Source organism: Trichoplusia ni, chromosome 22 (assembly GCF_003590095.1).
Source record: "Trichoplusia ni isolate ovarian cell line Hi5 chromosome 22, tn1, whole genome shotgun sequence".
In the NCBI taxonomy this organism is placed as follows: domain Eukaryota; kingdom Metazoa; phylum Arthropoda; class Insecta; order Lepidoptera; family Noctuidae; genus Trichoplusia; species Trichoplusia ni.
Window position 1 is genome coordinate 11,984 of NC_039499.1, and position 24,992 is coordinate 36,975.

General features: G+C 34.7%; 1 protein-coding gene across 4 annotated transcripts; it reads left to right on the plus strand.

Annotated features, from left to right (window-relative positions):
• The first annotated feature begins 1,002 nt into the window (after nucleotides 1-1,002).
• On the plus strand, nucleotides 1,003-18,567 carry LOC113504468 (annexin B9-like). Of its 4 annotated transcripts, none has more exons than XM_026886762.1 (9): nucleotides 1,003-1,283; nucleotides 1,930-2,388; nucleotides 6,737-6,913; nucleotides 10,236-10,440; nucleotides 12,195-12,274; nucleotides 12,541-12,613; nucleotides 15,989-16,162; nucleotides 16,532-16,713; nucleotides 17,243-18,567. In XM_026886762.1, the coding sequence occupies exons 1-9, from the start codon at nucleotides 1,266-1,268 to the stop codon at nucleotides 17,297-17,299; spliced, it is 1,425 nt and encodes a 474-aa protein (XP_026742563.1). In that variant the 5' UTR covers nucleotides 1,003-1,265; the 3' UTR covers nucleotides 17,300-18,567. The 4 variants fall into 4 exon arrangements, with proteins under 4 accessions (XP_026742563.1, XP_026742564.1, XP_026742566.1 ...); XM_026886763.1 differs by having other exon boundaries at nucleotides 1,004-1,283; nucleotides 1,930-2,079; XM_026886765.1 differs by lacking the exon at nucleotides 1,930-2,388 and having other exon boundaries at nucleotides 1,006-1,283.
• Nucleotides 18,568-24,992: the final 6,425 nt, after the last annotated feature.

A 24,992-nucleotide genomic window follows, 5' to 3' on the forward strand; every position in this document is an offset into this window, starting at 1 on the left:
TTATAAGCGTATCTAATATATTGATACAAATTATTCAACAAGAAAGTATAGTTCTTTGTATAATAATTTAAATGTAAGATAAAAATGCTGGCCTTAGAAATCTCTTATGTAAGCTGGTAATTGATTAATATTACGATCACTATCGCATTGTAAGTATAAAGATATGAAGCGGCCAATTTAAGAATTTATCAAAGAGGATTTCCGTTGCTATCTCGATAGTAATAAGTAAACCGAACGACATTTTCTTTCGTTTCGTAACGGTTGTCTATTTGACTCCTTCAATAGCTATAAATGATTTTATGAACATAATTATCTTATCCTACTGTTTATTATTTTATTTTACTACGGACTGTTTCCTTCGTTTGTTACAGTTTCTGCCGTATAATTTACCCTTACGAAAGTAAGTTGGTAAAAAAGAAAGTACTTTAACTTTGTTCAAATTTTATTTGTTGTAATGACGAAATTATTATGTAGAGGGAAAAATTAGTATGATTGATAAGTTATTGACAAGTTTGTTACCAATTAAGTAACAAGTAATATTGTCTAAATAAGTCAATTTTAGTACCATATTGAACATCTTTTATTTTTAAATAGAATGTTAGAATATTATAACGAAGTGATCCATTCCTAACTAAGTAAATGCATTTGTTGTTAGTTTGTCTGAAAATAACTACATAAAAATAAAATAAATGTTTTAAAATTTATGCTTTTCAAAAATGGCGCCTCTCATATCTAAAAGTTAGTACTTAAGACTCGTTCGGAAACTGTTCTCGGTAGTTAGAAATATTTCTTTTTCAGCTTTTATGAGCTGGTTATTTTAAATCATTTACCTAATAGCTATTTTACAATGGTATAGTCTAAGTTAATCATTTGTTTCTATTCGCATCTTTGCAATTATAATTTATAATGTTTATGAAATTATTCAATTATATTGCGACTAAGTTCTTGGTTTCTAAACCGATCTCACCATTGCTCTGTCAAATTCATCTGACAGTTGGAAACCAACCCAACTCTGAACTCTGTTGACGTCACGAAGTCGCCCGCTCAAGTCATTGAAATTAGCTCACACAGAAAGTTGTTTTTTCCCAGCGAAAAGCAAGCAGGAAAATAATAGCTCACGTCATCGTTCCGTCTCTTGGAGTGCTCATGGTGCAACATTAAAATTAGTCATACGTGCGTGTGTAGTCATTATAGTTACAAATTTTGGAGACATTAGCTGTTCGCTCAGTGTTTTAAAAGTTCGGCACCGATAAAGTTGACTAAAAATGAATCCGTGGCAGCAAGTAAGTGGTTTCTTTTTTTGTAGTTATTAGTTTAGGCTTTGTGTGAAGGTCTTTCGTAATGCGCTGTTAAAATTTGAGACGAATTGGTCCGGTTGGTGTGTAAAAAGTTTGGTTATCCGATATCGGCGTATTTTGGGAGGCCGTTGCTTTGTTTATCACAATAATATTGATTTTTTCTCGGCTAAAAGTAATAGTTCAAATCAAGACTTTTGTAAAGAAGGTATTTTAACGATTACTTTAAGTTTTATCAAAAATAATAATGTTAGTTTATATGGAAGTAATAGATCTATAGGTTCTGACTCTAATTTTGTATGAAATGTACAAAGTAAACCAACTTTTGAAATAATTTGTTATGTACATAGATATTTCAAAGAGTCTAATTTGTCAAAAGTTTCTATAAAGTGACCTACTTTTTAACTTTAGTTATGGTTGTGTATAGAATATCAATATTATTATGATTATAATGTGTGTGTTATGAATGAAAAATAGAGCATGATTTCACCAGCACAATATGAGTAGACAATCACTGGTTATAGGTTTAATTAAAATGAGAAATCAGAAAATTCCAACTAAGTTATTTAATATTAAGATTACAAGCTATTGTTAGGTAGACAATGAATTGATTGTCATTTTCATTTCCTTCAAGGGCCAAGGATACCCGCAACAGCAATACCTCCATAATATTGGATTTAGCAACACAGCCCCACAGTCTTTTGGGAACCCGTTACCAATGCCAGGGTTTCCCACCATGGGATACCCAGCACCTCAGCCTGGCGGTGGTCCAGGGTACCCTCAGGTATCACAGGGTTATCCTCAACAAAGCTCGGGGTATCCAACAAGTCAGGGTTATCCAAACACTGCTCAAGGGTACCCATCTCAGGGTAGCCAGGGTTATCCTGCTCAAGGGGGCTATCCCCAGGCCCCAGAGGGCTATCCTCCTGCTCAAGGGGGCTATCCCCAGCAAGCTCAAAGCGGATACCCTCATGGGAATGCCCAAGCTGGCTACCCCCAAACTAACCAATACCAGGGTTATCCGCAACATAATCAGTCACAAAGTCATAGTCAACAAGCTTACAGTGTATCATCCGTGCCTGAAACAGCACAGGTATGTTAACACCTTTTTTAATCCACCTTTATCAATTCAGTACTTATGCTAAAAACAATAATTCTAGGTTGAATACTTTCACATATATTTTTTTAAATAGTATTGTAATCTACTATTGTTTATTTGTTTACCATTGTGCTAATCTGATTAAGCGACTTATTGTGATAAGCAAAACATGGGCTTGATGCATGGTTGGTATTAGTTGCATGCTCTATTGATTTTATTATCAGCTTTTGATTATTTGGCTAATATAATTTGCAGAACAGTCTATTTTGCACATTTAGTTTAATGGTCATTATTGGTTTTGTTTGTGTTTTTCTGTAGTTTTTTTAGGATATTCACAGGAGCTAAGCTTTTTTAGTGTCTTCAGTCTTATACTGTACTAGCTGTTGCCCACTACTTTGTCCCCATGGGTAGAAGATATAAGTTATGATTTATACCTGCCCTGTTTTTTTCACATTTTCCATTGTATCCTCGCTACTATTAGTCGCAGCGTGATGGTTTATAGCCCAAAGCCTTCCTCGATAAATGGTCTATTCAACACAAAAATATTTTTTCAATTTGGACCAGTAGTTCCTGAGATTAGCGCGTTCAAACAAACAAACTCTTCAGCTTTATATATTAGTATAGAAGTATAGATTCAAAAGTTCAGTAATTTTTGTTAGAGTTACTTGAATCTGTTCATTAATTTAATTATAATTGTCTTGCCATAATTTGCGTTGTAAAAACTTGTAATATTTAAAAAACGGGTATCCCTAATTGCTGTATATCAATATAGTCGAAATAGAATACTATTCTATTCATCTACCATAAAAAAATTAACCTCCATTGCACATGTTAGGCTCAATTACATGGTCAGGTGGATCAGATATGTTTATCATGGCATTTCACATAGTACAAGAAAATACTTTAGATAACTTTGAATTTACAGAGCACTAGATTGTTATGAGTATTGCGAATTTAATCACAGACATAATTTATAATGCTTCAGCTCACATCCGAAAAAAACATGATATAAAACTGCTATTGAATCAAATTAAATATGTGTTATTGGAATGGGTTATGTACAACATAACATATGACATATTTTGATGTTATTTTATTCACTCATGCCATTGAGTTCTTTATAGTTTATATTTAAAATTGGAAAAGCCTATCAGTCGCAGCTTGCAGCTCAGGCCTTTGAGTATCCTGTTTCTTATCAGAAATAAAAACAAACATTACATTATATGAAATCATTTCTGTTTGCCTTTCCAATACCTATTTACTAATTTAATTTAATATTAATCATCTTTTTCCCCTCTCTCTCGCTTTATAGAGCAGGTGTATCAGTGACATTGGAATAAAAATTATTTGTCAATTTACATGGTTCCAAAACGTCACTCTCAGGGACTAATAACTGCCAACTTATTTACTCCGTTGGCTCCGCGATCCGAATTGTGTCTTGGCGTCTGATACGAGAGAGATCCACTTTACCTGATCCTTGGCTACTTTTCGCCGGTCATCGGCATGAAGCGCCCGAAGGTCCGCCTCAACTATCACTCCAGCGATACCTTTTTTTTTTTCCCTATCCCATCCCCTTCCCGCCGGGGGGCGAGAGAGGGGTATGTGGGACTCCGCGGTGAACAGCGTTCCAGGTATACCCACTAAAAAGACCCAGCGGCACTCCGACCTCACCTGAGTGGAGGGGGCCTGGGAGTCTATGTCGTCCAGTACTCCAGCGATACCTGGGTCAACTGACAAAATACTACTCATGCACGGTGCCATTTCATAGCCTGAGTCCCGATTTGAGTTTATATTACTAAGGTCAACTCTTATAAAGGCAAGCCTCGCCTGCCTGTCCTTTTGTTTTGTCCCAAATAGTGCGGTTTAACGATCCGACTCGCTAGACATTTGTTGTAATGTTTATATTTACGAGACTAAATTGACCGCGTTTTATCTATCAAAACAATAACAATCAAAGGCTAATTAAGTCATTTAAGCTTTGATTGTTACTCAAAAAATATGCTATAAAATTAATGAATTTGTTTAGTTGTTCAGTTTTCTCGGCTTATATTTCGTGTTACAGGCATTATTAGCTGTCTGATAGGTACGTTCCCAATTATCCTGTTAATTTGATTAATATTGTATTTGTTTTTATATTAGATCGTCGATCGTTACCGCGAACTCATTTGAATCCAATAGGACTGAGTCACAGACCAATTTAAATGTAGAGAGGAAAACCAGGCCTTTGCCCTTCAGAGGAACTCCAATGGCCAATAATAATAAAAGGGGATAATCAAAATCGAGACTGCCTAATATTAGCAACCAGCTAAACAACCAGTGTCACTAGTCGCCATATATTTGAACAAAATAAAAAAGAAACTTGCAATTTAAATTCGTTGCGAACATTATTGAGAGTAACACAGGAGGCTGGCGTCCGTACCTACTCGTACTGTGACTCTATTCAAGGAACAGTTTGCTGCAATTACATTGTTATGCTCACTTCGCCTCTCAGTACATTTATCAAAGCAACCAACGATTCAGTCTTGGCATTGGTCCCCACTACAATGGATGTAGTGATCACTAAAATCTTTGTTCTCACCTGTAAACCAGGCATTTTGTAATAATCTCGTGTTATGGTGTTAAATAGTGATGCGACTGTTCCCGTTTGTTTAATATAAGTATTGAGAATTAATATGTCCTCTGTAACATCTAATTCAAGTATGCGCAGTGCCTATAGAGCATCAATTGGTATACGGCGAGGATTCAAATCGTTTCGTTATACGGTATTTATTTTCTTTTATGTGTTTCAATGATATGTTATTTGTTCCAATTGTGTCCGTTGAGAGACAATCGTGCATCACGCATAACTAGAGCTAACAAGTTAAATGCTTGAGTGCACGTTTACGCACGTTTAGACTATTCATGTTTGCCTGGTGTTTGCAGCTGGTTGTATGTCTATAAATAGGCATAGACATTGAATCTATTACATCGGAATCTGAATTAGAAATATTTATTTGCTCAAACATCATTAAATCATTTAAGTAGAAAAGATCAACAGTCTTTTAAGCGATGGTAATTAAGGTCCCTGCACTATGAGAGTTAACCAATTAGCGACATAAACTTCCTAGCAGTCCTCCGACTTGGAATAGGTTTTTCCCCTGATAAGGCACACAGTCCTCCAAGTAGAGTCAGTCATTTCCATTCATTTATATATTGCGTCCCGTTTTAATACCACTCAAGCTACCATATACGCTGAACAATTCGTTGGCAGCAAAGGATTCCCAAATTAATCATATTTTGTCTCAGTCAGTACTTAGGTAGGTAGTTACAGTAATGTACATTCTTCCTTATAGATAACAATGCCACTTAATGATATTACTTCTTATACTGTATCATTACACTTATAACCAACACGTGATTAATACTTGGACATGGAATGCTATCACATTAGTAAATACTTAATATCGTATCGATGGGCTACAACAACTATATTATGATTCGAAAGTCATGATTGTATAAAGAACTTTATTGTTATGTTTTTATCATATCATGATTTCTCTCTATTTCTCTAAATGCTTGCTTTTCACGTGTAAATTACGTCAAAGGCTTTTACTACAGAAATATAACATTATTGTAAATTTAACAGTTTCCACATCTCACTTTATCGATTGACGGCCTATTCTTTCAATTTTATGTGTAGTATGTACAACTGTTGCTTATATTGGTTTGGGTAGGGTACTGATATTCTAGCTTTGATACGAGCATTTAAAGTAACACCTTTGCTAAAGTATGTTGGGCTTACGGGCTTACTAAATACTAAACCACACTTGTTTTCCTCTCTCTTCATCCAGACACTTGGATACCTTTAGCTTGATACATTATTTTCAATCATTAGGTGTTTGGTGGAAGTAGCATATAATGTAGAATGTATTTTTTATCTAGAAATGTTTTTCTGTGAAAAATATTGACTCCAATCGTATAAGTTATTACAAAACGTCTGTAAATGTAATCTAAATCAATCAGAACAGCATTTCTTTTTTAATTTTCTTGTGCACTTAAAAGTAAACTCATTTGATAACGTGGAAATGGTTCTATTTAATAATTTTGAATTCAGACTCCAGAATAATTTTAGTTTACGAGAAAACCATGAACATGGGGAGACAATCTCGACTCCTTACTGGTCTGGTCTCAAGTAGCCGTCAGCAAAGACAGATGCATTAAGGATGCAGAGGCCATATAGCCTGGAGTTTGTAATAAAAAATCGAATGAAAAGCTCCAAAGACACCAAAATAGGCATCATAAACAAACTAAATTAACTTTACCATTTTAAGGACTATTACTTTAACACGAACTTCTATTTCAGACGAAACCAACCGTAGTGCCCGCGAATCCCTTCGACCCTCGCGAAGATGCCGCCGTCCTCAGGAAGGCCATGAAAGGCTTCGGCACAGACGAGAAGTCCATCATCCACGTCCTGTCCAGACGCACCAACGAACAGCGTCTCAGAATCGCCTTCGAGTTCAAGACTTTATATGGAAAGGTGAGTTATTTTGATAGATGCTCCAGTGTACGGCTTGGTTGAGTGGTTTTTACGGTAATGACCTCTGTGTGAGGTGTTGAGGGTTTGATCCCATCATAGGATTTATATATGGGGGTGTGCCGGAGTGCTATTCTGAATGCTTGGTTTAAATCTGAATGTTCTTGGGTATGTGATTTGAATTGTCGAATGAAATTTCTGTAAAAAGGGCAGATTTCGATAGCATTGAAGCTATTTTGTTCAACGTTTGTTGTACTGGATAGGATATCTGATCCCTGTTAAAAAAGAAAGAATATTAAATTATATGCCCTTTCTTAAGGTAACTCTCCAAAATCGTATCGAACAAGTTTCTACATTCCTCTATAATGTAGGTATTATGTAAGCGCAATTCCGCGTTAAAATTTATTATGTATGGCTATAAAATTCATGTGTGATTAAGCTACTATAAAAACGTTTTCAATCATTAACAAAAGAGCACGATGAGGCACGAGGTATGTTTACATTCATGTGGTAATTCGTTGCGTACCGTAGACCACACGTCAATGTGAAAAACGAAGTGCGAAAATAAACTTTATTGCTTCGAAATAAAATACTTTTTGAGGTAAGCCACTGATGAGTAAATATCAAACAGTGCCTGTACTATGAGATCCGAAAACGGGATTTCTGGTGTAGAAGTGAGACGCCCTTGTCGCTAAGCAAATTGTTGAGTACCGTCTAGCTTACACAAAGGCAATTGTCCTTTGGTCTCGTTACTGGGTTGTAAGCTAATTGTTCAACCCATACCAAGGGCAAAACGTCACGTGCAAGCACGATGCACCAACTACTAAAAACAGTTCGGTTCATTCTCACTGTTGGAGTAAATACTTTTTGGTTGGGAATGGCAACATTCCTACGATAAAAAAACATGGTACAGGTGCTTATTGTGACGTCATTAAAAACTAGTAGTTAATATGATAGTCATAAAGATGATTATCGTCCCATCCTTTGTTTACAGCTGACTTTGATAAGAATCTGAGTGTTGTACGACGCTGTACTCCAGTTATCTTCAATTACCGTATTTCTTCACTGTAAAGTACTTCAGCTACTTACAGGTAGCTTCCGTTCAACTTAGAAATAGGACGGAATATTCTAGAATTCTTGATAAGTTATGATCATGAGCTGGCCTATTTGAATAATAGGTACAATTGTAAATATTGTTTGTGCCCACTTGTGTTTGTTGTAGTGTGATTGTCAGGCCCTTAGATTATAGAAGACCTTTTATGCTTTTACCTTTTTTCATACCATAAAAGGTCTTCTTACATATCTATCTGTCGCTATTTTATACCTTAAAGAGACAACGGACGCATTCATGGTGGCATAAATCCTTCTTTATTTAGGTATTCAGTTCTAAGGTCATTATTGTTATTATAGATCGATAAAAATAGAGGTAAATACATAAATATCAGTCTTTAGGGGACAAAGTTTACCAATTCACTAAATGTATCCATTAATTCATTAAGCCAGCCATTTCCAATTTGTTTTTAATTAAGAAATGTGTCAGGTATATTGTTGGTCAGTTAATTGATATTTACTGTGTTACGTCAAACAGCGTTTATATTATTACTAATTTTACTAAGTAACAGGGTATAAATAATAATAATACCTACAGTATTCTTATGTTTAGTTTAGGCATGTCTGGGTTTGGGCAAGATGAGTCTCCGATTCCATACAACATGTGGTTTTTCTTCCAACTTTTTCTTATAAATACTTTTCCCTTTTAAATTTTTCTTTTTTCTTGGTTTAAAGCTTCTTTAAATTGTCGCACAGCCATACCCTTACCGTATTTACTTCATTACTTTTTACAAAGGCCTTGCTGCTTGCAATGCATGTTTGTTCCTCGACGACCTAGTAAACGCGATACATGCATATTCCGACACGAAACATTTGTTTTTCTGTGTATTGAAATAGAAACATGCACACTTTTACATTACTTTAATAGCCTATTTGCCATTCGTTTGTGAAATGCAATTTATTTTCATCGTTTTTGAGATCTGCCATCAGGAATTCTAAAATCGTGTTTTAGACAGAATTTAGTATCTGTTTTCCAAATATTCATTGCTACATTTTTGTCTGCGTCAGCGACTTTTGTCTTTCTATTTAAAAGAATCGAGCGCAATCATTATTATATCACTCAAAGTTTCAGTTGCTTCTTGCCCATGGGCAAGATCACGGGCAGATGCTAGTATGATAGGCAATAAAGACTCGGCAGTCGTCCAAAGTTTACGAGCATTGCAATAGAGCTCTTGATCTAGAAGTTAAGGTCATCGACCGTGAGATGGGGGTTCATTGCTTTTCTCAATATATCATTCTTATTATGTAGAACCTAAAATATGCGTTATATTTGTGTTTCGAAAAGTATCCATTCATGTATTCACAAAATTGTCTATCTATTTTAGCAGCTGCTTTACAATACAGTCCGCAATATATTTCCTTTTTATCAAATTTCCGAAACGCTAGAAGTGTCAAGATATATGGAAATGAAAGATATATTATGGTAAAATATAGAAAACAATGGAAATCTCTAAACCGACAAACATTTAATTTTTTGATGTCAATTTCCAAAAGCAGTATCAATATTCACATTTCTTTTTCATCACATCTTCTAAACCAAAAATATAATCGTTATAACTTTATAGTGTCCTATTACTGTCCTGACATATTTTTGTTACATCGGAACCAATCAATCTTCATTGTTCTACTCCATATTTCGTATAACCTCATTATTCCCCCAAATGCTGGCTATAGATATCCCTACATGACTTGCCAAGTCTATTGATCCTCGTACTGAGAAGTACATAGGTAAACGCTATTATGTACACGTATATATTTACATCGTAATTCCTAGAACAAACATATGCTTATTTATAATGTCACATATAGGTTTCTTAAGTCGTTTTCCTGTAATTTTCTTCTTATTAAATGAATTTGTCGTTACGCATTATTATATTTAAATGTACTCGAGTTTTCATAAATAGTATCTACTGGTATTTTATCGATTTCCTGATTCACTAAGAGTGGATATTACTTGTAATTTGTTTCCTATTTCCTTATTGCTTTTGTTTGATTTATGTTAATCGAATTTCAGTTTCTTTTCAATGGCATGATGTGGTCTAATATTAAAAAGTACGGATTTTTTCGTGATGACCCAGATCTTGTTTGTTATTTTACTTATTCCTTGAACTCAGAAATCGGAATGCAATACTTCGAAATCATTGCAGTTTGATTCCAAAAAAGGTTCCAGTCTCTTTAAAAGCCAGAACTTAATTTCGCGTATATTTTTTACTAGGATCTCGTGTCAGACTTGAAGAGTGAAACAAGTGGCAAGTTTGAGGATCTGTTGGTCGCGCTGATGACTCCACTGCCGCAGTTCTACGCGAAGGAACTACATGATGCCATCGCGGGAATCGGAACTGACGAGGACGTGCTCATCGAGGTCATGTGCACCATGTCCAACCACGAGATCAATGTCATCAAACAAGCTTATACTGCAAGTAAGTAGCTTCTATTTTTACTAAAACCCTAATAGCGGTTATACCCTGGGGACTTGTAAAATGATCAGAAATTATCCTTGTTTTGAGGAATTTCGCATGCTAGCTAAAACTGCCACAAAAGGTGATGATTAGCCTTGGCTAAATAAATAAGTTAACAATTTTTTTTTTATTCATTCATAAGTAAAGATAGTAATTGTATGATCTTTAAGAACTGGTTTCCAAATTTCTTATCTAGATCTTTTTAGTATTCTTATATTCTAACTAAGGATACAACCAATCTTTACTAACTAAAACAATTGGTATGAAATTGCGTAAATTGCAGTAAAAACCAGCGGTTTCTTAGACCGCGAGTCCTTGGGCGTGTGATGCTCTAACTAATGAACTGTTTCCTACGAACGTGCCTAAAATAACACCGTTTCAATGTTTCTAGTACAATTGCAAATTATACGCTTCGTTAATTTTTGTCAGAGCGTCTTGAAGCCCATAAATGTCAAGTATTCAGTCATTCTAGTGAATGAAAAAGTAGGTTCAGAGAAGAAAAATAGCGTATTTGCTGATGACTTCGGTGTCGCCATTTAATATTATGAAAGCAGACAAAACACGACCGATTCTAAGCACTCTTAGGGGATGTTACCTAAATTACACCAGGAGTCTAGCGCTAATGTAATTAATTTATACTTTTACGAGCTCTCTTACATATTATCCACAAGGTTACATGTTATGCGGCTGGATATCACTTAATAGGCATGTTTTACGCCCATTTTCATCAGAATGATATTATTTGGGTCGTATCCAAACGTCGAATAGTTAAGTCATAATGACGTCATTCTGGTACTTATGCTTTTTTGGAGTCATGGTTATGAGTCAACTGTTTTTGTTGATGGTCATTTTTGTTATCTAGTAGAGTAGCGGGCGAGCAGAATTGTCGTTAGGGGAATCCATAGATAAGATACATGATATTAGTGGCCTTGTAAATGCCGAATTACATTCAGTACTTTGGTAGATCAATCCCAGGAAGTTTCAGTTTTCCTTTTGAATCATATGACGGAAAAATGATTCTTGATACTCACATCGATTTGGTATTTTGGTAAACACTATCAGCTTTCCTAGAACAAATAATATGGGCATAACTCCAACAAGAAATACATCGAACTGTTATTGTTATACGTCAACGACAGCCCTTTCTTTCCATTACTTATTATTCTTATGTTGGCATCGATCCCAATTGTGCGAATGTAAGTACGAGCAAACAATAAGGGTGTGTCCTGTTCTGTGAAAGCGAATGTGAATGTCTCATGGGTCGATTCCCAGACGAATAATTTCAACTTATGAATCATTGATGTTCTTCGCATGAAAACAAATCGTAGAAATAAAATTTTAAAGATGTACATTAGCTCCTAAAATTGGAAACCTAAATATTGGATGTTTTGTAGGTGAGGTTTTGTATAGTAGGTAGTTAGGTATACCTACTGAAGTGAGGGCGGACGTTGCTTTCTGTTATTTACTACCGAATGGTGTTTTACTACCACTCAACTTATCCTTTTGCAAATGGAATACAGGATAGGGTCGCAAAACTGCTGTAAGTCTCTTTCGAGGCTAGTCGTATCAATGTCTCATAGAATTGGAGTGCAAGAAATACGTGTATCTCTAATATACATACTGGGATTTGATTTCAAATCTCGCCTTGTCTTAAGGCTACAAAGAAGTGGTACCAGTTAAATTGATGATTTGATGTATTTTATTTTTATTTACAGTGTACGGAACTCTCTTAGAAGACGACCTGCGTGGTGATACATCTGGCAACTTCAAGAGGCTCATGACTTCTCTTTCCATGGTATGTATCTGTTTAACTTAAACTAAAATTTGGAATCATTCATTACTTTTTGATGCAAATGCGAGCTTGGAATTAAGTGACCAAGTTTTAGTAGAAATTAACGAGGGCTGAAAGAAATCTTGAAGTTTATTTTTGGCCCCAGAGTAGCCTGATGTTATTTTATTAGAAACTACTACCCTCTGTAGATATTTGGAAACGTTCCAAATTTTGTATTTGAACTCAAAAAAACATCGTTAGATTCTAATTTGTCCAATTGTGGTTTCCAGGGTAATAGATCTGAAGACTTCCATGTAGATCAAGAAAAGGCGCGAGAAGATGCCAGAAGTTTACTTCAAGCTGGTGAGTTTTTACATAATGTATCTTATTTCTATGCATTTAAGTTGCTTTTATTATGATAACAAAATCGTAAAAAGTGTTTAATTAATGACACTAGTTGCTTGCAGGAATTTAGAGTTTAGTTTGGACTATATAGAAAAATATTATTAATTATAAAACATATTTTATTTTTACAATATCTTGTCTGATTGCATAGTTTACCTTTATTATACCTGTCTTTATAACATGTGACGTATATAAATAAAAAACAAAAGTTGTTTTTCATCGCTTACGCCTTATAATAGGACGGATCTCGTTGTTTGCCTTGAACTATTTGTTACGGCTACAATAGTCTAGAGTATAGACTAGACTAGACTGTTCGTTCTGACCTGATTCGTTCGTGTCTTGCTAACTATTATAACTTGAATTATTAACAAAAAACTGATATTAAATAGATATTATATTTCTATTACCTAAATAAAAAAAATAAGTTTTCTTTTCAAGTAGGCCGTTTTTCTGGCAGTTCTTACAGTATACTACCTATTATTGTATTATTTTTATCAACTCCTAGAAGACACTGAAGTAATAGTATTATATTAGTAGCTGTTGCCCGCGACTTCGTCCCCGTGGGTAGATATTTATATGTTATGATTTATACCTGCCCTGTTTTTTTTCACATTTTCCATTGTATCTTCGCTTCTATTAGTCGCAGCGTGATGGTTTATAGCCTAAAGCCTTCCTCGATGAATGGTCTATTCAATTTGGACCAGTAGTTCCTGAGATTAGCGCGTTCAAACAAACAAACAAACTCTTCAGCTTTATATATTAGTATAGATATCTAGATTTTAATGTTCACTTTCTTATTCTTATTATCTGTAATTTCTCTTTAATTTATCTCTATCTTTTCTTTAATTAACACCCAATTCAATAAGCTGATAAAAATATTATTCCTAACCTATTACTAGACAAAAGTTTCTTAACTTTACTATGTCATGTAAATATGTTAACACCATGTTTCGCGGTACATTGACTACTTGTCAGCAATACAAAGCGGTTTGACATGTCCTTGTAATGTTCCGAAGCAAACTCGTGTGTCATTTGTTTAAAACATAACGCACTTGTTGAATACAAATTGTGTAACGTAGTTGTATTGGTGTTTAAGCTATAGTGGGGTTGAATATTTTCATATACGTATATATATATTTTTTTGTTCCATTCCCCTATGGTTGACTAATACAATGTCAAGACGGATGCCTATTGTATTGTATATAAAATAATAATCTTGATAAGTCCCAATGTTATCTTAAAGTCTAGAAAGACTTTATATTTATTTAGCAATTAAACTAATAAATTCCCGATTATAATGTACCTACTTAGCTTGTATTGACTTGACAACACATGTGCTACGTGCGAATCGAACTCAGTTCAAGAGCGTTCACCTTGACTTTATAAGCATTACACTTGTTTGTTTGCAAGATTAAAATATATTGGAACGATAATTAGCAGTAGGTAATTTTGTTCTTTCATATATCACCTTGTATGCACTAGGTACTCTGAATATCCTCAATTAAAAGTATCGAACGAGCTTCAAAAAGGCGCCCTTGAAAGAGAAAACTAGAATTTGGGATTCGTTCCTGTTTTCAGAACTATTTCTAAACACTGTGAGTACTTAGGCCACAGTTATTTATTAGTAAGGCCTTGCTCACGCGTATTTATCGGTATAGCCCGACTAGTTTATCTTGCGACCCCGCTACCGTATTAGCTTATGATTAAGGACTCTGGTATCGTTTGAAACTAATTGGGACACTCAAGATAAATATTAAATGAATAATTTATAATTAGACCTCATTAAATTTATTATAATAACTTAAGCCACGATCGGTTTGTTCGGTTCGTGTAGACAAATAAAACCCCGATATGTTGAAACCTTGAACCAGTTTCGCATCTCACTTAATAACCTACATTCAGATCAATGCACTTGGTAATTAGTGCGGATCAGTCACAGCATCTGAATGCTGACTCTCTCATCATACGTAACTTTCATTTACTTGACTTGATTTGATTTATTTTGACTTTGATGGCCCTGTTGTTCAGATTGTTACGAAAAAAAATTGGATTCCTTTATGGGCTGAAAAACACCGAAAAAGTCCAGATTATCGCAACATTGATTTACGTAAAGACAGTTCTTATTTTTAAATAATTAGTTAAAAAATTGTTTACTTTATTAGTAGTTATCTATCTTCCTCCCGTTTAATTATCAAAGTCACAAATGCGTAGTTGGAAATACCAATTACAATGTTCTTAAATATTTCTCAGAATAGTGTTGTCGCTAAGCGGTAAAGCTCTTAAATAAAAAGAAAAAAAAAATATTTCTCATACATTGTGTATCTGAACTAATCTATATAATCTTGCGATTCTTATTAAACCCCGACGCAAAAAGAGGGGTGTTATAAGTTTGACATTAATGTCCGTTTGTCATCATAGCTCCCGCACGGAGGGACCGATTTAAACTTATTTTTAGTTTCAGTTTATTTTGTACTAAAGGTAAATGATGTGTGAGTATTCCTAGTTCCTAGACATGTTTGATAAAAATCTGCCGTTTATAAGTTGTGAGAGTTTTCATTTACCTGATTATTTGAAATCTTGTTATTTTTATGTAGATTACAGTCAATACAGTGACAAATGTCTTTTCATTTCATTCTTGATGTTTAATCCCAATATAGTAATGGCTGTAAAGTTTTAATTTTCCCGATTTTAAAATCTTATCTTGTTGTTTTTATATAGGTTACAACGTATTCAGTGACTAATATCTTTATTCTGAATGTTTGATCCCACTATAGTACCTAATGACTCACTAAATACGTCTGATCATACGATTTGCTTCCCCCGCATTACTCAACCTTGTCCTTCATTGAAGCCGGCTGTTATGATTAACGCATTCGTTCAACTGTGACGTGGTAACATGTCAGTGCAAACGTCACTTGTTTTGATGAGTCATCAAGAGTGACGTATTTTGTATACGGTTTGTTTATAGTGCTATGAAAGTTTAATGACTCCCACTGATGCAATTTAGTCACACTTTGATGAATGTCTTACGTGACCTATGCTAAAGATTTTAAGAATGGATGAACGATAGTGTTAACGTCAAGGATCTTTATAATATGAAATAAATAAACTCGTTTGTTTTAAAAGATCTGATTAGATTCTGCTTCTATCCTTACAAACAATAATATCAGGCCAGTGACGACAAAAAAAACAAGGTTTTGTATTCGCTGAATAAATGATACAACGGAATAACACTACTTTATGACAAAAAAAAACTAGCCAATTAACTTAAAATAATTTCATACAAAAAACGACCCTGAAACCACTCAGCTAAGTAACATTTTCCTTCAACAGGTGAGCTTCGCCTCGGTACAGACGAATCCGTCTTCAACGCAGTGCTCTGCTCCCGCTCGTTCCCGCAGCTGAAGGCTATATTCAACGAGTACCAGTTCCTCACAGGACATGATATTGATGATGCCATCAAGGCTGAGTTCTCCGGTGACCTTGAGAAGGCGTTGAGAGCTATCGGTAAGTTATAAATACCTAACTATGTAAGTAGATATATTATGTATGTTATCGCTAGGACGCTTTACAATGTTATACCACGCGTTACAGTTATACACATAAATATTTATTGATAAATGTTTTTTTTTATTACTTTACGTAGGTTATAGTGGTATAGGTCATTGTGAAAATTACATTAAGTTAATATTAGATAATTGTTAAGATGCAGTTGTTGAACAACCTCTAAGACAAAAGTCAAATCATTTATTGCGAACACTGTGTTTGTGAAATATATTTTGTATATTTTCATATCAACTCCTGGCAGCGATCTTCTACATCTTTGAAATAAAACAAGACGTCAAAGTTAATATTTCTCAAATTTATTTTTTACAGTTAAAATCGTCCGCAACAAGCCACTGTTCTTCGCGGAGCGCCTCCACAAGTCGATGAAGGGCCTCGGCACTAACGACCGCCAGCTCATCCGCGTCATGGTCACGCGCAGCGAGATCGACCTCGGAGATATCTCGGACATGTTCCAGACTAAGTACGGAGAGACACTGCAAAGCTGGATAGAGGTAAATTGTTAACGTATTTAATGATTTTCAACCTTATTCAAAAGGGAAGAGATTCTCAATTCGTCTGTACTTTTTTATGTGGGTTTTTCGGATTGTATGAACTAATTTTGCTGTTTATATTTTATTCAACTTGAAACAGCCGTCATTTAGTCCCATAAGAATGCCAACAAGTTCGGTGCAGTAGTTTTTATTTGAAGTTGGTTGTATGTTTTTGTTCTCATAACATTTTTGTGTTATGACTTATTATTCTTTATTTTTTTGAGGATAAGAATATATCTGGCTGTAAATTTCACTCACTGCGCCAAACGCTATTGTACACGCTTTTGACAATCATTTGGATACTCCACAGATGACTGTTCTGATTTGTTTTTGAGGTACAAAGTTATAAATTTCGTTGTGCAGGAGTCGTTACAAAAATGAAGCACTGGAAATAAAATAAACCTTACTTATTTTTACCAAAGCATCACTACATTTAAACGTCACCACGTTTGTTCCTTGTTATAACATGTGATATTCAACATTTTTCCAGGGCGACTGCTCCGGCCACTACAAGAAATGCCTCCTGGGTCTGCTTGGCCTGTACTAACCACAATGCTTACATCGCTTCAACACGAAGTACATAATACATATACAATAAGTTTCATTCATTATTATTAGTCTCCGTTATTTGATATTATTACGTCATCACGTAGTTTAAGTACGTCTGAAGTATCTCAATGTTTTTGGTGTAAGTTTTCTATTGTCTAAATGTATTTTACTAAATGTTACTACTGTGTGAAAGTAAGAGCGTCTTTATTGCTGTAGTGATAAGGTTGGTTTTTGTTACTCATTAATATTGGAACCATTTATGTTAAGATTGAAATTATCTCTATTATTGACAGAAGTGAGCTAGCAGACATGTAACAAATTTTAACCTTAAAAAAATATAATGGCTATCTTCTACAGGGCCTTTATACGTGCAACTTACTAATTTCATCTGACCTATAATATATACTGTAGCAAGAAATGCACTGAAAACATTTTTAAGCCGTTGCGATATACAAATTATTCTATAAAGTAATATATTATTATATCTTAAACGACAAAATAGATCTTAAGCAAACATCTTATGTCTACTGATCTTCATTTTATTACTATAGAGTTGTTGCATTTTTGTATTTATTTAAAGATACAAAAAATCTAATGTCATTTATGTCATATTCCATGTAAGCCGTCCGCGCGATCTGGTAACGAAAATCTCGTTAGTTTTATCAAAAAGTATTTTTTTTTATACTGGTCTTTAATTTTAAAAATACATACAAATTATATTTATTAAAAATTATTATTTTATTATACACATTTTAATGGCTTTTAGCTATTGCGTGCCTAAGGCAAATAAATGTAAGCTGGGATCGAAATGCCCCAATTAACAAAATAAAATTAACTAAAATTATGATTAATTATTGGGTCTAAAGTATGTGAATTTCATAAAATTGGAGGAACGAGATCTTATGAATTTTGATAAATTAACTAAATTCGAATACTAATGTTAAGAAATTAAAAACTAAAAAAATAAAATTAAGCTAGACTGATAAAGCAAAACTTTGGCAATCACTCTTATAAAAAAATACAAAATTATTCCAATGTCGGAATTAGATCATATTTTCATCATTCTCATATATTTTTGTTCTAAGAGCCCAATGTTTGTCAGCATTTACGTATAAATACTATAAAATACTTGTTTAACTTATCTTCAATATAATTAAAACAATTTTATTATTTACACCCTTTTTAAGTTGTCTTATTTCAATAAGTATAACTTTTCATACCACCAACCTATATTAAAATAGAAATATAATTACATTACAACACTTTTTTTATTTTGTGTTTTTACTATCATTACTTCCTGTTCTTACATATTTATATTCAAACATTACAAATTAAAAAGGCATTTATCACCCCCCCCCACCCGTCTTTAGCAATATTTTGTTTGTTAAATAATTGCCAGAGTCAAAAATACGCATAACAATTTTTACGATTGATTTAATATTAAAACTATACCTAAGTAAATGTATACGCATTATTGCATTAATCTAAATAAGTATGTGATTTGTATTTGAGGGCGTTTGATTGGCGATTGTGGCTTTTTTTTTCAATTAATTTTCAATGCATGATTTCACTCCTATTGCATTTTTAAACATCTTGTAATAATTGACTTGAAGTTTAGAATCGATTCAAATTTTATTGATTGAAGATAGACCGATTAATCCTTAATCGATTCGTATTCGTATAATTAATAATTGAATCGGTGTTATCATTTTTCAAATAAATTGAAGCAATCGCTTGATAATCGTCCATACATACTCTAAATTTGAACCTAAGGTCTGTCATGTGCCTAAAGCTTACAGCTATTGAAGTTTCCTATTCTCTGCTTGAGTGGTGCTGTAAACTAAATGTGCCTAAACCGTTGTACAACATTCATAAGTCTATGCCGTGTTATTTGTATACACTTAAAAATGTGTAATTTATCTAATAAATCGTATGTAAGAAACTCTTGCTTTTTTTGTGCTTTACTCGTAACTTCTTTGCCAATGTCGCCCTTGGCGATGGTGCTGTGACTATCTTGTCAGATATCGGGCACACGTGGCTGAAAATCCCGAAATATAGAGAGATAGAGTGGTTTGGAAAAAAGGGTATGATCCTTACCTTGATATGAAATCTTAGTGGTAGTCACGAAGCTGCTGGAGAGGTACTCCACCAGCTGAAAGAAAACACAGTTTGCCACCCACCAAAAAACTCCGTATCTCCGTAAAAATTGTAGCTGAAACTCGAATTTTGTGTTTAGTATCATGATACACCTGGTGACAGACGGGCGAACAGACAGCGGAGCCTCATTAATAGGGTTTCGTATTGACCCTTTGGTTACGGGACCAAAATCGGGGATTAAACAAATTCGGGTCATCCAGTACGAAGATCTGAGGTCACAAACAGAAAAAAAAAACATGAAGGCGAATTGAAAACACTTTTTGATATCAGTTGAAAACCTAAAGAGCTCGACGTTTCTTCTTTATAGAAATGACGTTTTTGGACTGCGAAACTAAATGTTACGTGTTAAAATATACTTACCCAAATGGCCTATCATATTGCCGGCTTGGAAGAGAGACGCCGCTATCTCGCTTCTCCACTTGAAACAATATTATCTATTTTTTGTGGTAGGTCCTGTTGAAGAAACTCGTATTGGAAGGTCTAAAATTAAATTCTAATCTTTTTTTCCGTTACATTGAAAATCTGCTTCATTTTATTAAAGACATTTAAATTTCGTAGTCTAGTCGCCAACTGAATAATTTATATCTGTAAGTGCACATCCCGGTAGATCTCGATTTACTTCTTTAAAAGGTTACTCTGTAGCATTTTACAGTATTTAAATCGCAATTACTTAAATAATTTATTGCTCTATTCATTACGAATGCAACTCTGTCAGCAGTTTTGTGATTTAAATGTGAAAATCCCTATTTTATCCGTCATCCTATCTTCGTCTCAGTCTAGTATCAATAAAATTACATACTGAGAATAGACCACCTTTTCTGGCATTTTTCTTCCTCACGCGTCCAACAAGCCACCTTCCTCAAGCCACCTCCAGAAGCCCTACTTTTATCATCCAAAGTACTGTAATTCCAGACCTATACACTATTACCCGAAACTACGGATCCGATTTGAAGAAATCGCTAACGTTAGATAGCCGCTTATAGCATTAAAGTAGTTCCTGAGATTAGTGCGTTCAAACAAATAAACTCTTCAGCTTTATATATTAGTATAGATGATACGATCAATAGAAGCAGATCAGTGATAAATGTTATACAAACAGGGAGAAGTTGCTTGCCCACTAAAACTATTAGTCTGATTTAAAAATCACCCAAATAAATATCTTCCCAACCACTCTAGACAAAGTCGCGCAGAACAGCTAGTTTAAATATACTTTCAAATTTTTCACAGTCTAAGCTTTTGAATTTCAGCAACACCAACAAAACACCTTTTGGTGACAAAATAAGGACAGGATCCCAATTAGGCAAGGCAGACTGGAATCCCGAAATGTTGTCATAAAAACCTGTAGTTACTTCCTTTTAGATACACAGGTCTTAAAGGTTTGAAGCGTCAAAGCCGCCGGAGATTAATGAAACATCTCCGAAGCAAAGCGCCGTGAAACGACTGCAAAGATGAAACAAATTAACTTGTGAACTAATTACACTGCATCTCAGAAACCTGTTGGTTAACGCACTAGTAACGGTTTGTTTGTAGCACTTACTTAGCTTAGCTATTCAGCCTTTGATGTGGATTTTTATTTAGGTGAAATTTAATGATTTTTGGGGCCTATTTTTTTTAAATGTCACTTTTAAAAATAATTGATTATTTATTTTTCGGGCATGTAAAAAATATATAATTCATTGATTTTTTTTTAGTAAATAGGTAATTGTTGCTAATCTTTATGGTCAGAACTAATCCGTCTTAAGTTAGTTAAGTGGTTTACTAAAGAAGGCTGACGAATAGGTGCTGAAGAGGGAGGGGAAGACCTAGAAGGAAGTACCACTTGCTAAAGAAAAAGGCAGAAGTGACAACAAGAGGCAGCAAGTGGCAGCAAAAGATAACTCATAAGATCCGAACGATGGAAAAAGCTACACTGGTCAATGCGTACTACTTCAAAACCCTCAAATTAAACCGGTGAAAACAGCTAACATAATAATATAGTAACTATTTCCTTTATTTCATTAAAATACATATAAATTACATTTTTAAATATATATAAAAAACAACATACATTTAAAAATATAAAAAATAGTGTCCAACCGGCAACATGAACAGGGCCCAAGCTGCCGGTGGTCAGGGCTCCAGAGAGAGGAACCTCCTCACGATGCACGCCGTGTCCAGAAGTACCGCTTTCTGAATCAAACCCTTGACCCAGACGCCCAACGAGAGCCTCCGAAGATGTTGATCGAGGCTCTTGGCTATTAAGCCATTGGCACTTACGACTATCGGGACAATGATTGCCGAGTCCACCTCCCACAAGTCGACAACCTCGTGAGCTAAATCCAAATATTTCAATTGTTTTTCTTTTTCTGCTTTCACGAGGTTCTCGTCATGGGGGATACTGATATCAACAATCATTGTCCGACGCTCTGATCGATCGATCACCACTATATCAGGCTTATTGGCAACAATAGTCCTGTCAGTGATGATAGATCGATCCCAGTACAGTGTGATATGACCACTTTCGAGAACTGGGTCGGGCACATACTTATAGTACGGCACCTCAGATTCCACAAGTTTGTATTTCAGAGCAAGCTGCTGATGGATAATCCTGGCCACTTGGTTATGTCTGTGCAAGTATTCACCGTTAGCAAGACGAGAACATCCCGAAACTATATGTCTCAAGGATTCACCGGGACAGTGACATGCCCGACAGATGTCAACTGTACCATCCTTAATTATATATTTTCGGTAGTTATTCGTCATGATAACTTCATCCATAATTGCACATACAAACCCTTCGGTTTCTCCAAAGAGATCTCCGAAGCGTAGCCAGGCCACGGACGCTAAGAAATCTACATCGGCCCCGTGAAAGGTCCGATAATAGCGTCCGTGTAGCTCCTTGCTTTGCCATACATCTTTGCGGTCTTTGACGCTTAGTACGACAGGTTTAGTAACTATTTTTTTATTATAAAGTGTAAAATAGGGGTGACATCATTCTGAATTCTTTTTTAATTTTTCTTTTCCTTGCTCTAAAAATTTGAAAGATATAAAGCCTTCATGCACCACATCTCAATTAATTTGCGTGTCATTTTATCCTCTCCAGACACGACACAGGTGCATCGTATGTTTACGACCAACAAAATGATACACTTTAACAAATTAGTTTCCGCTCGAGCCAGTTCTATACAAATATTTCAGTTGGAGAAACATGAATTTCAAATTGGCATTGTTGTCTTTGTCAAATTATTGTGCACTTGTGCAGCGTTTCGGAGGTCTCGTTGGAATATTTTGGGGAGAATACTATAGAGGAAAAGCTTGAATAGGATAGATATTTAACAAATACATAAGTACTAACTAGTAGCATAGACTTTAACTCTTTCACCTATTTACATAAATATATAACAAACATTAAGAAAAATACAATCGAATCAAAGATTTCCTCTATTTTCGATTGAAAATTGCCGTTTGCCTGAGCGTAACTTTTTATGTCACCGAATTTTAAAAACATATTTTTTTTTACTTTAATTCACTGACACTGACTATGACACGTCATAAAGGTAACTTCTTTTACTTATGAGTAAAGGCGAAACTTTTGATGCTGATTTAATCAACAAGATGTTTAATTATATTTCTTTAGTTATATCATAAAACTTCATGATTACGAATTAATTACCAATTTCGTACGGTGAACAGCGAATTAAGTTTCTCGCAGTTGTTTTTGTTCTTGCAAGTTGGCAGATTGATTCAAGGGGAGCTGGAAATGGAGGAAATGCATCATTCATGGTCTATCGGTCGCAAGCGCAAAGTTATCCAGTTTAAAGTCTTAGTAACATCGGAATCGGTAGCATATAGCCAATGGCTCAATTATAAGATTAAGTATACACTGCAGTTTCAGTGACTCTATATTTGGATTACGTATTTACTAACCTGTTTTTAACGGTTTTGTACCAGAAGAATAAAAAGGGAATCCTATTACTGAGGCTTCGCTACCTGCCCGCCTGGCGAAGTCTTTGTGACCAGGCTGTATCTTAAAAAACATAGTGTATTTTTTTTTCATATTTGTATTTCTGTTGCCACATTTTTTTGTTTAATTACTCTGTGTGAGCGTCCAATTCTGTGCAAAGACTTTCTCCGGAGACAACAAAATGATGAAAATTAACGACATGGTAATGTCGCGAGTTCGACTCGCACTTGACCCGTTCTATTGTGTATAGTAAAGTATGATAATGCACACAGGCTTCACCAACTGAACTACCAAAAATAAGATTTTAAAAGTACCTGATGTTTATATTTGTGTTAATCAAATTACAAATCATGAATTTCAAGAAGGATACCTTAGGCCTTAATAGTTTATATTATTCTCAGTGAGCAGTTGGGCTTTTAGATTCTACGCTAGGTTCCCTTTGTTTCGGATTTATGTATTAAGACGTAGTGTGTTGGACAGTCTGTGTGCACCCGTTCGTTGCGGTCTGTTGTTTTGGAAAACATGTTTTTACTCAAACATGTATTCTACAATTTAGACTGGCGTTCTCTTTACACACACGTTTTGGAATAGTTTGTTTTAACGTACATATATCCCAAAGGTGAACTCTACTGCTCATTCCTGTTGCTTTTTTACACTGAATAAAGAGCGCCGCTAATTCTAAAGATTTCGCTTCCACGGGCCTGTTACTAACTGTTTACATTAAGGCACTACAACTGACTTTTCAATTCATCTTGTCATATATTATTTATCTTTTCTATTCTACACCGCCTGGGTTTCATAACTTCAGCACTATCTATTGTTTCAAGAAATGTCAGAAAAATATATAGATAGACCTACACAGCAAGCCAGGAAAAGTTTTGCCACGACTCTTCTCATATCTCATGTTTCTAAGCCGTTCCCGTGATTCCAGTTAAAAGTCCTCAAGTTTCCTTAATAAACCCGAGAAGGGAGTTAATTGATTGGCTGCATTTTGTTTGCATATTTGATGCCCGATTCATCATCTCCTTACCGAGCTCATCCTTGGCATTGTTTAAATTTTTGTTACGAGCCCCATCCATCATATTGAAAACGTAGCGAAAATTCATCATTGAAAATTTATGGATAAATTTATCTTTTGAATTTTGTGCGTTAGGTTTCTTTCATATATCAAATTTAGGATAGGATAACATTTTTTAAGTAGGTAGTAGGTATAGGCTTTATTTTTTTGACGGATCTCGGTTTTGATTGTCTTAATTGCTTAAATGTAATTTCAAACAAGCTTAACTATAAAAGCAGAAAGATTTCTTTTAAAATCTGACAATTGGTTTTATTGATCCTGTTCAAACAATCATACAAACTCTCGGTATATTTTTGTTCGTAATAATTTATGTTTATTTCATTGTTCAATTCGATAATATTTACTGATTCAAAAGCTTAAAGAAAACAATGCACTGACTACAAAATTTAATCATTATAAATAGATCACATGCATCGTAGAACCTCTATACAGAAATGTACCAAGTTATCAACGATGCCTGATCGGTAATGCGGGCCAAGATAAAGTTACAAACTCGCAGACAAGACAACTATT